The following is a 15,240-nucleotide window of genomic DNA, read 5'->3' as shown; positions in this document are numbered from 1 at the left end:
GCCCCCAGCCAATCAAACATACCGAGGTCCAGCCCATCTCTCTCCCTCTAGTGCTGAAAGATCTGAAGCTCCTGTTCAAACTAGCAGAGACTCAGTGTGTTCTCTCCTGTAACTTCTGAATTCCCCATTCTCTGCACTGCTGAACGAAAGACTGATGTTCATTAATCATCCATGGATCAAAATAATAACGGCAAAATAAAAAAAGGGGAAACAAGGGAATAAACTGGAAGCTCTCTTCGACCGTCTCAATGATACAGCCCCCACTTTCCCTAGTATTGATGCCAGTGCCCCAAGCACCAAAAATCCCATACCAGTTTTCGTACAGTGTACCCCAGCCAGTGTACAGTGTACCCCCAGCCAGTGTACAGTGTACCCCAGCCAGTGTACTGTGTACCCCCAGCCAGTGTACCGTGTGACCCCAGCCAGTGTACTGTGTACCCCCAGCCAGTGTACAGTGTACCCCAGCCAGTGTACTGTGTACCCCCAGCCAGTGTACCGTGTGACCCCAGCCAGTGTACTGTGTACCCCAGCCAGTGTACCGTGTGACCCCAGCCAGTGTACCGTGTGACCCCAGCCAGTGTACCGTGTGACCCCAGCCAGTGTACCGTGTGACCCCAGCCAGTGTACTGTGTACCCCCAGCCAGTGTACCGTGTGACCCCAGCCAGTGTACCGTGTGACCCCAGCCAGTGTACTGTGTGACTCTAGCCAGTGTACCGTGTGACCCCAGCCAGTGTACCATGTGACCCCAGCCAGTGTACCGTGTGACCCCAGCCAGTGTACTGTGTGACTCTAGCCAGTGTACCGTGTGACCCCAGCCAGTGTACCATGTGACCCCAGCCAGTGTACTGTGTACTCCAGCCAGTGTACCGTGTGACCCCAGCAGGGTACCGTGTACCCCCAGCCAGTGTACTGTGTACCCCCAGCCAGTGTACCGTGTACCCCAGCCAGTGTACCGTGTGATCCCAGCCAGTGTACCGTGTACCCCCAGCCAGTGTACTGTGTACCCCCAGCCAGTGTACTGTGTACCCCAGCCAATGTACTGTGTACCCCCATCCAGTGTACTGTGTACCCCCAGCCAGTGTACAGTGTACCCCCAGCCAGTGTGCCGTGTGACCCCAGCCAGTGCACTGTGTGACTCTAGCCAGTGTACTGTGTACCCCAGCCAGTGTGCCGTGTGACCACAGCCAGTGTACCATGTGACCCCAGCCAGTGTACTGTGTACCCCAGCCAATGTACCGTGTACCCCAGCCAGTGCACTGTGTACCCTCAGCCAGTGTACTGTGTACCCTCAGCCAGTGTACTGTGTACCCTCAGCCAATGTACCGTGTACCCCAGCCAGTGTACTGTGTACCCCCAGCCAGTGTACTGTGTACCCTCAGCCAGTGTACTGTGTACCCTCAGCCAGTGTACTGTGTACCCTCAGCCAATGTACCGTGTACCCCAGCCAGTGTACTGTGTACCCCCAGCCAGTGTACTGTGTACCCTCAGCCAATGTACCGTGTACCCCAGCCAGTGTACTGTGTACCCCCAGCCAGTGTACTGTGTACCCTCAGCCAGTGTACTGTTTACCCCCAGCCAGTGTACCGTGTACCCCAGCCAGTGTACAGTGTACCCCAGCCAGTGTACTGTGTACCCCAGCCAGTGTACCGTGTACCCCCAGCCAGTGTACTGTGTACCCCCAGCCAGTGTACCGTGTGACCCCAGCCAGTGTACCGTGTGACCCCAGCCAGTGTACCGTGTGACTCCAGCCAGTGTACCATGTGACTCCAGCCAGTGTACCATGTGACCCCAGCCAGTGTACTGTGTACCCCAGCCAGTGTACTGTGTACCCCAGCCAGTGTACTGTGTACCCCAGCCAGTGTACTGTGTACCCCAGCCAGTGTACTGTGTACCCCAGCCAGTGTACTGTGTACCCCAGCCAGTGTACTGTGTACCCCAGCCAGTGTACCGTGTGACCACAGCCAGTGTACCGTGTACCCCAGCCAGTGTACCGTGTACCCCAGCCAGTGTACTGTGTACCCCCAGCCAGTGTACCGTGTGACCACAGCCAGTGTACCGTGTGACCCCAGCCAGTGCACTGTGTGACTCTAGCCAGTGTACTGTGTACCCTCAGCCAGTGTACCGTGTGACCCCAGCCAATGTGCCGTGTGACCACAGCCAGTGTACCATGTGACCCCAGCCAGTGTACTGTGTACCCCAGCCAATGTACCATGTACCCCAGCCAGTGTACTGTGTACCCTCAGCCAGTGTACTGTGTACCCTCAGCCAGTGTACTGTGTACCCCCAGCCAGTGTACTGTGTACCCCAGCCAGTGTACCGTGTGACCCCAGCCAGTGTACTGTGTACCTCCAGCCAGTGTACTGTGTACCCCAGCCAGTGTACTGTGTACCCCCAGCCAGTGTACTGTGTACCCTCAGCCAGTGTACTGTTTACCCCCAGCCAGTGTACCGTGTACCCCAGCCAGTGTACAGTGTACCCCAGCCAGTGTACTGTGTACCCCAGCCAGTGTACTGTGTACCCCAGCCAGTGTACCGTGTACCCCAGCCAGTGTACCGTGTACCCCCAGCCAGTGTACCGTGTGACCCCAGCCAGTGTACCGTGTGACCCCAGCAGTGTACCGTGTGACTCCAGCCAGTGTACCATGTGACTCCAGCCAGTGTACCATGTGACCCCAGCCAGTGTACTGTGTACCCCAGCCAGTGTACTGTGTACCCCAGCCAGTGTACTGTGTACCCCAGCCAGTGTACTGTGTACCCCAGCCAGTGTACTGTGTACCCCAGCCAGTGTACTGTGTACCCCAGCCAGTGTACTGTGTACCCCAGCCAGTGTACTGTGTACCCCAGCCAGTGTACCGTGTGACCACAGCCAGTGTACCGTGTACCCCAGCCAGTGTACCGTGTACCCCAGCCAGTGTACTGTGTACCCCCAGCCAGTGTACCGTGTGACCACAGCCAGTGTACCGTGTACCCCAGCCAGTGTACCGTGTACCCCAGCCAGTGTACTGTGTACCCCCAGCCAGTGTACCGTGTGACCCCAGCCAGTGTACCGTGTACCCCCAGCCAGTGTACCGTGTACCCCAGCCAGTGTACCGTGTACCCCAGCCAGTGTACCGTGTACCCCAGCCAGTGTACCGTGTACCCCAGCCAGTGTACCGTGTACCCCAGCCAGTGTACCGTGTACCCCAGCCAGTGTACCGTGTACCCCAGCCAGTGTACCGTGTACCCCAGCCAGTGTACCGTGTACCCCAGCCAGTGTACCGTGTACCCCCAGCCAGTGTGCCTTGTGACCACAGCCAGTGTACTGTGTGACTCTAGCCAGTGTACTGTGTACCCTCAGCCAGTGTACCGTGTGACCCCAGCCAGTGTACTGTGTACCCCAGCCAGTGTACTGTGTACCCCAGCCAGTGTACTGTGTACCCTCAGCCAGTGTACTGTGTACCCTCAGCCAGTGTACTGTGTACCCTCAGCAAGTGTACTGTGTATCCCCAGCCAGTTAACCGTGTACCCCAGCCAGTGTACCGTGTGACCACAGCCAGTGTACTGTGTACCCCAGCCAGTGTACTGTGTACCCCAGCCAGTGTACTGTGTACCCCCAGCCAGTGTACCATGTGACCCCAGCCAGTGTACCGTGTACCCCAGCCAGTGTACCGTGTACCCCCAGCCAGTGTACCGTGTACCCCAGCCAGTGTACCGTGTACCCCAGCCAGTGTACCGTGTACCCCAGCCAGTGTACCGTGTACCCCAGCCAGTGTACCGTGTACCCCAGCCAGTGTACCGTGTACCCCAGCCAGTGTACCGTGTACCCCAGCCAGTGTACCGTGTACCCCAGCCAGTGTACCGTGTACCCCAGCCAGTGTACGTGTACCCCAGCCAGTGTACCGTGTACCCCCAGCCAGTGTACCGTGTACCCCAGCCAGTGTACCGTGTACCCCCAGCCAGTGTGCCTTGTGACCACAGCCAGTGTACTGTGTGACTCTAGCCAGTGTACTGTGTACCCTCAGCCAGTGTACCGTGTACCCCCAGACAGTGTACTGTGTACCCCAGCCAGTGTACTGTGTACCCCAGCCAGTGTACTGTGTACCCCAGCCAGTGTACTGTGTACCCTCAGCCAGTGTACTGTGTACCCTCAGCCAGTGTACTGTGTACCCTCAGCCAGTGTACTGTGTACCCTCAGCCAGTGTACTGTGTACCCTCAGCCAGTGTACCGTGTGACCTCAGCCAGTGTACCGTGTACCCCCAGCCAGTGTACTGTGTACCCTCAGCCAGTGTACCGTGTACCCCAGCCAGTGTACCGAGTGACCACAGCCAGTGTACCGTGTACCCCAGCCAGTGTACCGTGTACCCCAGCCAGTGTACCGTGTACCCCCAGCCAGTGTACCGTGTGACCCCAGCCAGTGTACCCCAGCCAGTGTACCGTGTACCCAGCCAGTGTACCGTGTACCCCAGCCAGTGTACCGTGTACCCCAGCCAGTGCACCGTGTACCCCAGCCAGTGCACCGTGTACCCCAGCCAGTGCACCGTGTACCCAGCCAGTGTACTGTGTACCCTCAGCCAGTGTACTGTGTACCCCCAGCCAGTGTACTGTGTACCCCCAGCCAGTGTACTGTGTACCCTCAGCCAGTGTACCGTGTACCCCAGCCAGTGTACTGTGTACCCCCAGCCAGTGTACTGTGTACCCCCAGCCAGTGTACTGTGTACCCCGAGCCAGTGTACCGTGTGACCCTAGCCAGTGTACCGTGTACCCTCAGCCAGTGTACCGTGTACCCAACCAGTGTACCGTGTACCCAGCCAGTGTACCGTGTACCCCCAGCCAGTGTACCGTGTACCCCCAGCCAGTGTACCGTGTGACCCCAGCCAGTGTACGTGTGACCCCAGCCAGTGTACCGTGTGACTCCAGCCAGTGTACCATGTGACTCCAGCCAGTGTACATGTGACCCCAGCCAGTGTACCATGTGTACCCCAGCCAGTGTACTGTGTACCCCCAGCCAGTGTACTGTGTACCCCAGCCAGTGTACTGTGTACCCCAGCCAGTGTACTGTGTACCCCAGCCAGTGTTACTGTGTACCCCAGCCAGTGTACCGTGTGACCACAGCCAGTGTACCGTGTACCCCAGCCAGTGTACCGTGTATCCCAGCCAGTGTACCGTGTGACCACAGCCAGTGTACTGTGTACCCCAGCCAGTGTACTGTGTACCCCCAGCCAGTGTACCGTGTGACCCCAGCCAGTGTACCGTGTACCCCAGCCAGTGTACCGTGTACCCCCAGCCAGTGTACCGTGTACCCAGCCAGTGTACCGTGTACCCAGCCAGTGTACGTGTACCCCAGCCAGTGTACCGTGTACCCCAGCCAGTGTACCGTGTACCCCAGCCAGTGTACCGTGTACCCCAGCCAGTGTACCGTGTACCCCAGCCAGTGTACCGTGTACCCCAGCCAGTGTACCGTGTACCCCAGCCAGTGTACCGTGTACCCCAGCCAGTGTACCGTGTACCCCAGCCAGTGTACCGTGTACCCCAGCCAGTGTGCCTTGTGACCACAGCCAGTGTACTGTGTGACTAGCCAGTGTACTGTGTACCCTCAGCCAGTGTACCGTGACCCCAGCCAGTGTACTGTGTACCCCAGCCAGTGTACTGTGTACCCCAGCCAGTGTACTGTGTACCCTCAGCCAGTGTACTGTGTACCCCAGCCAGTGTACTGTGTACCCCAGCCAGTGTACTGTGTACCTCAGCCAGTGTACTGTGTACCCTCAGCCAGTGTACCGTGTGACCCCAGCCAGTGTACCGTGTACCCCCAGACAGTGTACTGTGTACCCTCAGCCAGTGTACCGTGTACCCCAGCCAGTGTCCCGTGTGACCACAGCCAGTGTACCGTGTACCCCAGCCAGTTGTACCGTGTACCCCCAGCCAGTGTACCGTGTACCCCAGCCAGTGTACCGTGTACCCCAGCAGTGTACCGTTGTACCCCAGCCAGTGTACCGTGTACCCCAGCCAGTGCACAGTGTACCCCAGCCAGTGCACCGTGTACCCCAGCCAGTGCACCGTGTACCCCAGCCAGTGCACCGCTGTACCCCAGCCAGTGCACCGTGTACCCCAGCCAGTGTACCTGTGTACCCTCAGGCCAGTGTACCGTGTGACCTCAGCCAGGTACCGTGTACCCCAGCCAGTGTACCGTGTACCCCAGCCGTGTACCGTGTACCCCCAGCCAGTGTTACCGTGTACCCCAGCCAGTGTACCGTGTACCACCAGCCAGTGTACCGTGTACCCCCAGCCAGTGTGCCTTTGTGACCACCAGCCAGTGTACTGTGTGACTCTAGCCAGTGTGTACTGTGTACCCTCAGCCACTGTACCGTGTGACCCCAGCCAGTGTACTGTGTACCCCAGCCAGTGTACTGTGTACCCAGCCAGTGTACTGTGTACCCTCAGCCGTGTACTGTGTACCCTCAGCAGTGTACTGTGTACCCTCAGCCAGTGTACTGTGTACCCTCAGCCAGTGTACTGTGTACCCTCAGCCAGTGTACCGTGTGACCCCAGCCAGTGTACCGTGTACCCCCAGACAGTGTACTGTGTACCCTCAGCCGGTGTACCGTGTACCCCAGCCAGTGTATCGTGTACCCCAGCAGTGTACCGTGTGACCACAGCCAGTGTACCGTGTACCCCAGCCAGTGTACAGTGTACCCCCAGCCAGTGTACCGTGTACCCCAGCCAGTGTACCGTGTACCCAGCCCAGTGTACCGTGTACCCCAGCCAGTGTACCGTGTACCCAGCCAGTGCACAGTGTACCCCAGCCAGTGCACCGTGTACCCCAGCCAGTGCACCGTGTACCCCAGCCAGTGCACCGTGTACCCCAGCCAGTGCACCGTGTACCCCCAGCCAGTGCACCGTGTACCCCAGCAGTGTACCGTGTACCCCAGCCAGTGTACCGTGTACCCTCAGCCAGTGTACCGTGTACCCTCAGCCAGTGTACCGTGTACCCCAGCCAGTGCACCGTGTACCCCAGCCAGTGTACCGTGTACCCCAGCCAGTGTACCGTGTACCCCAGCCAGTGTACCGTGTACCCCAGCAGTGTACCGTGTACCCCAGCCAGTGTACGTGTACCCCAGCCAGTGTACCGTGTACCCAGCCAGTGTACCGTGTACCCTCAGCCAGTGTACCGTGTACCCTCAGCCAGTGTACCGTGTACCCCTCAGCCAGTGTACCGTGTACCCTCAGCCAGTGTACAGTGTACCCTCAGCCAGTGTACCGTGTACCCCAGCCAGTGCTACCGTGTGACCCCAGCCAGTGTACCGTGTGACCCCAGCCAGTGTACCGTGTGACTCCAGCCAGTGTACCATGTGACTCCAGCCAGTGTACCATGTGACCCCAGCCAGTGTACCATGTGTACCCCAGCCAGTGTACTGTGTACCCCAGCCAGGTGTACCGTGTGACCCACAGCCAGTGTACCGTGTACCCCAGCCAGTGTACCGTGTATCCCAGCCAGTTGTACCGTGTGACCACAGCCAGTGTACTGTGTACCCCAGCCAGTGTACTGTGTACCCCCAGCCAGTGTACCGTGTGACCCCAGCCAGTGTACCGTGTACCCCAGCCAGTGTACCGTGTACCCCCAGCCAGTGTACCGTGTACCCCAGCCAGGTGTACCGTTGTACCCCAGCCAGTGTACCGTGTACCCCAGCCAGTGTACGTGTACCCCAGCCAGTGTACCGTGTACCCCAGCCAGTGTACCGTGTACCCCAGCCAGTGTACGTACCCCAGCCAGGTACGTGTACCCCAGCCAGTGTACCGTGTACCCCAGCCAGTGTACCGTGTACCCAGCCAGTGTACCGTGTACCCCAGCCAGTGTACCGTGTACACCAGCCAGTGTACCGTGTACCCCCAGCCAGTGTGCCTTGTGACCACAGCCAGTGTACTGTGTGACTCTAGCCAGTGTACTGTGTACCCTCAGCCAGTGTACCGTGTGACCCCAGCCAGTGTACTGTGTACCCCAGCCAGTGTACTGTGTACCCCAGCCAGTGTACTGTGTACCCTCAGCCAGTGTACTGTGTACCCTCAGCCAGTGTACTGTGTACCCTCAGCCAGTGTACTGTGTACCCTCAGCCAGTGTACCGTGTGACCCCAGCCAGTGTACCGTGTACCCCCAGACAGTGTACTGTGTACCCTCAGCCAGTGTACCGTGTACCCCAGCCAGTGTACCGTGTGACCACAGCCAGTGTACCGTGTACCCCAGCCAGTGTACCGTGTACCGCAGCCAGTGTACCGTGTACCCCCAGCCAGTGTACCGTGTACCCCAGCCAGTGTACCGTGTACCCAGCCAGTGTACCGTGTACCCAGCAGTGTACCGTGTACCCCAGCCAGTGCACAGTGTACCCCAGCCAGTGCACCGTGTACCCCAGCCAGTGCACCGTGTACCCCAGCCAGTGCGCCGTGTACCCCAGCCAGTGCACCGTGTACCCCAGCCAGTGCACCGTGTACCCCAGCCAGTGTACCGTGTACCCCAGCCAGTGTACCGTGTACCCCAGCCAGTGCACCGTGTACCCCAGCCAGTGCACCGTGTACCCCAGCCAGTGTACCGTGTACCCCAGCCAGTGTACCGTGTACCCCAGCCAGTGTACCGTGTACCCCAGCCAGTGTACCGTGTACCCCAGCCAGTGTACCGTGTACCCCAGCCAGTGTACCGTGTACCCTCAGCCAGTGTACCGTGTACCCTCAGCCAGTGTACCGTGTACCCTCAGCCAGTGTACCGTGTACCCTCAGCCAGTGTACCGTGTACCCTCAGGCCAGTGTACCGTGTACCCTCAGCCAGTGTACCGTGTACCCAGCCAGTGTACCGTGTACCCCAGCCAGTGTACCGTGTACCCCCAGCCAGTGTACCGTGTACCCCCAGCCAGTGTACCGTGTACCCCCAGCAGTGTACCGTGTGACCCCAGCCAGTGTACCGTGTACCCCCCAGCCCAGTGTACGTGTACCCCAGGCAGTGGTACCGTGTACCCTCAGCCAGTGTACTCCCAGCCAGTGTACTGTGTACTCCCAGCCAGTATACTGTTGTTGCTCGTTTTTACTGGATTGTATTAACACGCCTCCGTTTAAAGGCCATGTGCTTAACACTACTATGGCTCTGTGTATGTAATTATGCTCAGGAGTCGCCAGGTGCCGTATTTAGACACCTCACAAGTATATCAAGGTCAGGTTCAAAGTAATAAATCTGTACACCGGATTAGTAAGGTCCAAACGATTGATATTTATTATGACAAATATAATAAATACACATGCATACGCTAAAGAGGACTAACTTACTTCTACTACTAAACAACTAAAATACTTATCTAGACAGGAACAGGCAAGGTCAGGGAGCAAGGCCTTCGTCCCGTTCTTGGTCTGCAACTCTCAGGTACTTAAAGTTGTCAGGATCTAGGAAGGTCTGGATCATGTAGCGATCGTTGTATTGGCACTTACAGTTCGATGGCTGATGGCTCAACGGCCGGCTGATGGAACTGGAGTCAGGATGCGATGTAGCAGCAAAGCAGAGCCGGAGCAAAAGCAGTCCTGAGCTGGAGCGAAAAACAGACCGAACCATGTGTGGGGTCTACTTTTATAGTTCCTAGAAGTCCGTGCCCCTTCGGGGCGGGCCTTTTACCTGCCATGTATCGATTGGGCCTTTCCCAATCGATATCTTCCAAACCCCCCAATCTGAGGGTCGTTTCTCGATGGATAGGGCGGTCCCTATGGTTCTTTGTGTTGGATACTGTGGTGCCGTTCTGCCTGGGCGTTTACTCCAAAGTATCCATTCATACTTAAATGTTTCTATTGTGTGGGGTCTGGATCTGGATCACCTCATTACTATGTAGATCTTGTTGCCATTTGCACCTTTGGCTGAGACTCTGCACCTGGCCACAAACTGGTTTCTGTACGTGCAGAATGCTAACTAGTCTTCTGCAAACTGCTTGTCCTTGCTAAGACTGTTTTTCCCTGCAGCCTTAGCAGTTCTCCACTTTGTAGCCCAGTGTCCATCTTAGGTGGCTACACTGTGTACCCTCAGCTAGTGTACTGTGTACCCCCAGCCAGTGTACTGTGTACCCCCAGCCAGTGTGCACAGTTACCCCAGCCAGTGTACTGGGTACCCCCAGCCAGTGTGCACAGTTACCCCAGCCAGTGTACTGGGTAACTACAGCCAGTGTACTGGGTAACTACAGCCAGTGTACTGGGTAACCCCACCCAGTGTATAGAGTAAGGCCAGCCAGTGTATAGAGTAACCATAGCCAGTGTACAGAGTAACCCCAGCCAGTGACAATGAATAATCACAGCCAGCATACAGTGCAACCCAGCCAGTGTACAGTGTAATCCCAGCCAGTGTACAGTGTAACCCAGCCAGTGTACAGTGTAACCCCAGCCAGTGTACAGAGTAACCCCAGCCAGTGTACAGAGTAACCCCAGCCAGTGTACAGAATATCCCCATCCAGCATACTCAGTATCCGAGCCAGTGTACAGTGTAAATTCAGCAGTGTACAGTGTAATCCCAGCCAGTGTACAGAGTAATCCCAGCCATTGTACAGAGTAATCCCAGCCAGTGTACAGAGTAACCTCAGCCAGTGTACAGAGTAACATCAGCCAGTGTACAGAATATCCCCATCCAGCATACTCAGTATCCGAGCCAGTGTACAGTGTAAATTCAGCAGTGTACAGTGTAATCCCAGCCAGTGTACAGAGTAATCCCAGCCAGTGTACAGAGTAACCTCAGCCAGTGTACAGAGTAACATCAGCCAGTGTACAGAGTAACCTCAGCCAGTGTACAGAGTAACCACAGCCAGTGTACAGAGTAACCCCAGCCAGTGCACTGGGTAATCCTAGCAAGTGTACATATGGTCCAACTCCAGCTAGTGTACTGGGTAATACCAGCCAGTGTCTGTTGTAAACCCAACAGTTTATGTGTAATGTTCACAATATAAACCATAGTAGTGTACAGTAGGTTGCCAATGTGTGGACTTTAATTGTAGTCCCTGCTGGGTAACTCATGCAGTGTACAGTGTAACAGCAGCCAAAGAATAGAGTCAACTGAACAGTATATTCTGTCCCCTGTGATGTGAGTTTCTAGCTGTCTGCCCTCTGATTATTTTTTTTGTACTCCCTAGGAATGCCATTTCTCAGCTCAACAATTTTCCAGCGTCTGTTGCCGGACTCTGCAGCTCTTGGGGGTGATGATCAGCGACAATGTGGTGCAGGCACTGGTACAGCAGGAACCGGTGTTGCTACACGCCTCCTGTATCAGATCTACATTGCTCTCCGCAGGAAAGAGAAAGCTCAGCTCTCTAAACTGGCCATGGAGACCATGCGGCCACCTGCAACAGCCAAACTGGCTAGTATCAGCAGCAAGATGTACAAAGAGGTGAGAACCGTGTGGACAGGAGGGATGTAGGGTGGCAGAGAGAGAGAGAGAGACCAAAAGTGGGATGGTAGAGGATTCAAAGGTGAGGAGACGCACCCTCATATGCACACACAACCTCTCACACAAATAGACATAAAAACACACACGTGTGCATTCAAAAACTTCTCACACACACATCCCCACACACTGGGGGCGCGATTATCCGCTCCCCAGGCCGGGTGGGAGAATCGCGGGAGGGCCGCTCTGGTACCTGTGTGGGGCCTGTGGGGGGCGGAGAGGGGATCGAGCACCACGGGCGTGCTCGGGGGGGGGGGGGGGGGGGGGGGGAGACTGGCCCGCGATCGGTGCCCACCGATCGTCGGGCCGATGTCTCTAAGAGACGCACTCTTTCCCCTCTGCCGCCCCGCAAGATCAAACCGCCACGTCTTGCGGGGCAGCGAAGGAAGACGGCAACCGCGCATGCGTGGGTTGGAGCCAGCCAACCTGTGCATGCGCGGCTGACGTCACTTAGGCGCCGCCAGCCGCGTCGTTCTCGGCGCGCTGAGATTTCCAGCAACGCCGTTCCTAGCCCCCCCCCCCGGGGGGGGGGGGGGGGGGGTAGGGGGCGAGGAGCGGCCTCCGACGCCGTCGTGAAACACTCCGGGTTTCACGCCAGCGTTGGCCGTTGCAGAGAATTTCGCCCTCTGTTTCTCACACACACAAACTCAGGCAAACTCTCTCACATACAAACTCTCTCTCACACACACAAACTCCTTCTCTGCACACACAAACTCTCGCACACACAAACTCTCTCTCTCACACAAACTCTCTCTCACACAAACTCTCTCTCATACACAAACTCACTCTCACACACACAAACTCTCTCTCACACACAAACTCTCTCTCACACACACAAACTCTCTCTCACACACACCAACTCTCTCTCTCACACACAAACTCTCTCTCACACACACAAACTCTCTCTCACACACACAAACTCTCTCTCATACACAAACTCACTCTCACACACACAAACTCTCTCACACACACATACTCTCTCCACACACACACAAACTCTCTCTCCACACACACAAACTCTCTCACACACACAAACTCTCTCTCACACACACAAACTCTCTCTCACACACACAAACTCTCTCACACACACATACTCTCTCTCCACACAAACTCTCTCTAACCCACACAACTCTCTCTCACCACCCACAACCTCTACACACACAACTCTCTCTCACACACACCAAACTCTCTCTCACACACACACACAAACTCTCTCTCACACACAAACTCTCTCTCACACACAAACTCTCTCTCACACACACACACAAACTCTCTCTCACACACACACACAAACCTCTCTCACACACACAAACTCTCTCTCACACACACAAAGGGCGGAATTCTCCCATCAGGAGACAAACAGCCGACGGCGGAGGCCGCTCCTCGCCCCCTATTCTACCCCCGGGGGGCTAGGAGCGGCCAGTGCGTGAATTGTGGTACGGCAGAGGGAAAGAGTGCGTCTTTTAGAGACACCGGCCCAACGATCAGTGAGCACCGATCGTGCGCCAGACATCTCCTGAGCACGCCCGTGGTGCTCGATCCCCCCACAGGCCCCCACACTCACCGGTCGTGCGCTGTTCACGCCGGCAGCGACCAGGTGTGGTTCGCGCCGGCGTGAACCTGTCGGGTTTGGCAGGCCGCTCGGAGAATCACCAGTCGCCATGAGACACGGCGAGCGGCGATTCCTCCGAGCGGCCTGTCGCAAAACGCGACACGCCATTTGTGTGGGGGGGGGAGAAGAATCGCGGGGGGTGCCACGGTGGCGTGGCGTGATTCGCCCGGCCCTCCCGCAATTCTCCCCCCCCCGGCGTGGGGTGCGGAGGATCGCGCCCAAACTCTCTCACACACAAACTCTCACAGACACACAAACTCTCTCTCACACACAAACTCTCTCGCACACACAAACTCTCTCGCACACACACAATCTCTCTCTCACACACAAACTCTCACAGACACACAAACTCTCTCTCACACACAAACTCTCTCGCACACACAATCTCTCTCGCACACACAAACACTCACGCGCAACCTGTTTATCGCACACAAACTCTCTCTCACACACACACAAACTCTCGCGCACACACAAACTCTCTATCGCACACAAACTCTCTATCGCACACACACAAATTCTCCCACACACACACACTTTCTCACACACACACAAACTCTCTCGCTCACACACATTCTCACACACACAAGCTCTTTCTCTCACACACACACACACAACTCTTTGTCACACACGCACAAACTCTCTCGCACACGCACAAACTCTTTCTTACACACACACACAAACTCTTTCTCACTGACAGTCAGGCAAACATAACTGATGCAAACAGACTCACACAAACCCAGACTTTGTGGGGAGAGTTTATAAACCAATCAGAGTCTTTTATTGCAGTGATGAGGAGACAATCTCTACTGGTTACCCAGGAGAATTGAGGAACCACAAAGGCAAAAAACCATAATGGGAGTTATGCACAGACCTCCTAACAGTGGTCAGGACCAGGGGCGCAACATGTACCGGGAAAATAGAAAGGGCATGTCAGAAAGGCAAGGTCACGGTGATCATGGGGGACTTCAATATGCAGGTGGATTGGGTAAATAACGTAGCCAGTGGATCCAAAGAAAAGGAATTCATGGAATGCTTTCAAGATGGCTTTTGGAACAGCTTGTCATGGAGCCCACAAGGGAGCAGGCTATTCTGGACCTAGTGCTATGTAATGAACCAGACTTTATAAAAGATCTAAAAGTAAGGGAACACTTAGGAAGCAGCGATCATAATATGGTTGAGTTCAGTCTGCAGTTGAAAGAGAGAAGGCAAAATCGGATGCAATGGCGTTACAGTTAAATAAAGGTAATTACGAGGGCATGAGAGAGGAACTGGCGAAAATCGACTGGAAGCAGACCCTAGTGGGGAAGACAGTAGAGCAAAAATGGCAGGAGTTTGTATGGATAATTGAGGACACTGTACAGAGGTTCATCCCCAAGAAAAGAAAGATTATCCGGGGAGGGATTAGACAGCCATGGCTGACAAAGGAGGTCAGGAAATGTATCAAAGAAAAAGAGAGACCCTATAAAGTGGCCAAAAGCACTGGGAAATCATAAGATTGGGAAGGCTACAAAAACAAACAGAGGTTAACAAAGAGACAAATAAGGAAGGAGAGGATCAAATATGAAGGCAGGCTAGCCAGTAATATAAGAAATGATAGTAAAAGTTTATTTCAATACATAAGAAACAAACGACAGGCCAAAGTAGACATTGGGCCAATTCAAACTGATTCTGGAAGGCTAGTGATGGGAGACGAGGAAATGGCTGGAGAACTTAATAAGTACTTGCGTCTGTCTTCACAGTGGAAGACATGAGTAATATCCCAAAATTATAACGGGTCAGGGGCTGAGTTGAGTATGGTTGCCATTACAAAAGAGATGGTGCTAAAAAAGCTAAAAGGTCTTAAAATTGACAAATCTCCTGACCCCGATGGGCTACATCCTAGAGTTCTGAGGGAGGTGGCTGAAGAAATAGCGGAAGCGTTGGTTGAGATCTTTCAAAAATCACTGGAGTCAGGGAAAGTCCCGGACGATTGGAAGATCGCTGTTGTAACCCCCTTGTTCAAGAAAGGATCAAGACAAAAGATGGAAAATTATAGGCCAATTAGCCTAACCTCGGTTGTTGGTAAAATTCTAGAATCGATCGTTAAGGATGAGATTTCTAAATTCTTGGAAGAGCAGGATCGGATTAGAACAAGTTAACATGGATTTAGTAAGGGGAGGTCGTGCCTGACGAACCTGTTAGAATTCTTTGAGGAGGTGACAA

General features: G+C 55.3%; 1 protein-coding gene across 1 annotated transcript in view; it reads left to right on the top strand.

Annotated features, from left to right (window-relative positions):
* Positions 1-15,240, top strand: part of spef2 (sperm flagellar 2) — a 293,647-nt gene that overhangs the window by 11,774 nt on the left and 266,633 nt on the right. Inside the window, 3 exon segments of the mRNA XM_038803926.1 lie at positions 11,116-11,158; positions 11,161-11,221; positions 11,224-11,369. Of these exon segments, the coding sequence (XP_038659854.1) occupies positions 11,116-11,158; positions 11,161-11,221; positions 11,224-11,369 (250 nt within the window).

This window comes from Scyliorhinus canicula, chromosome 8 (assembly GCF_902713615.1).
Source record: "Scyliorhinus canicula chromosome 8, sScyCan1.1, whole genome shotgun sequence".
Lineage (NCBI taxonomy): Eukaryota > Metazoa > Chordata > Chondrichthyes > Carcharhiniformes > Scyliorhinidae > Scyliorhinus > Scyliorhinus canicula.
This window is presented reverse-complemented; position numbering and strand designations above follow the sequence as displayed.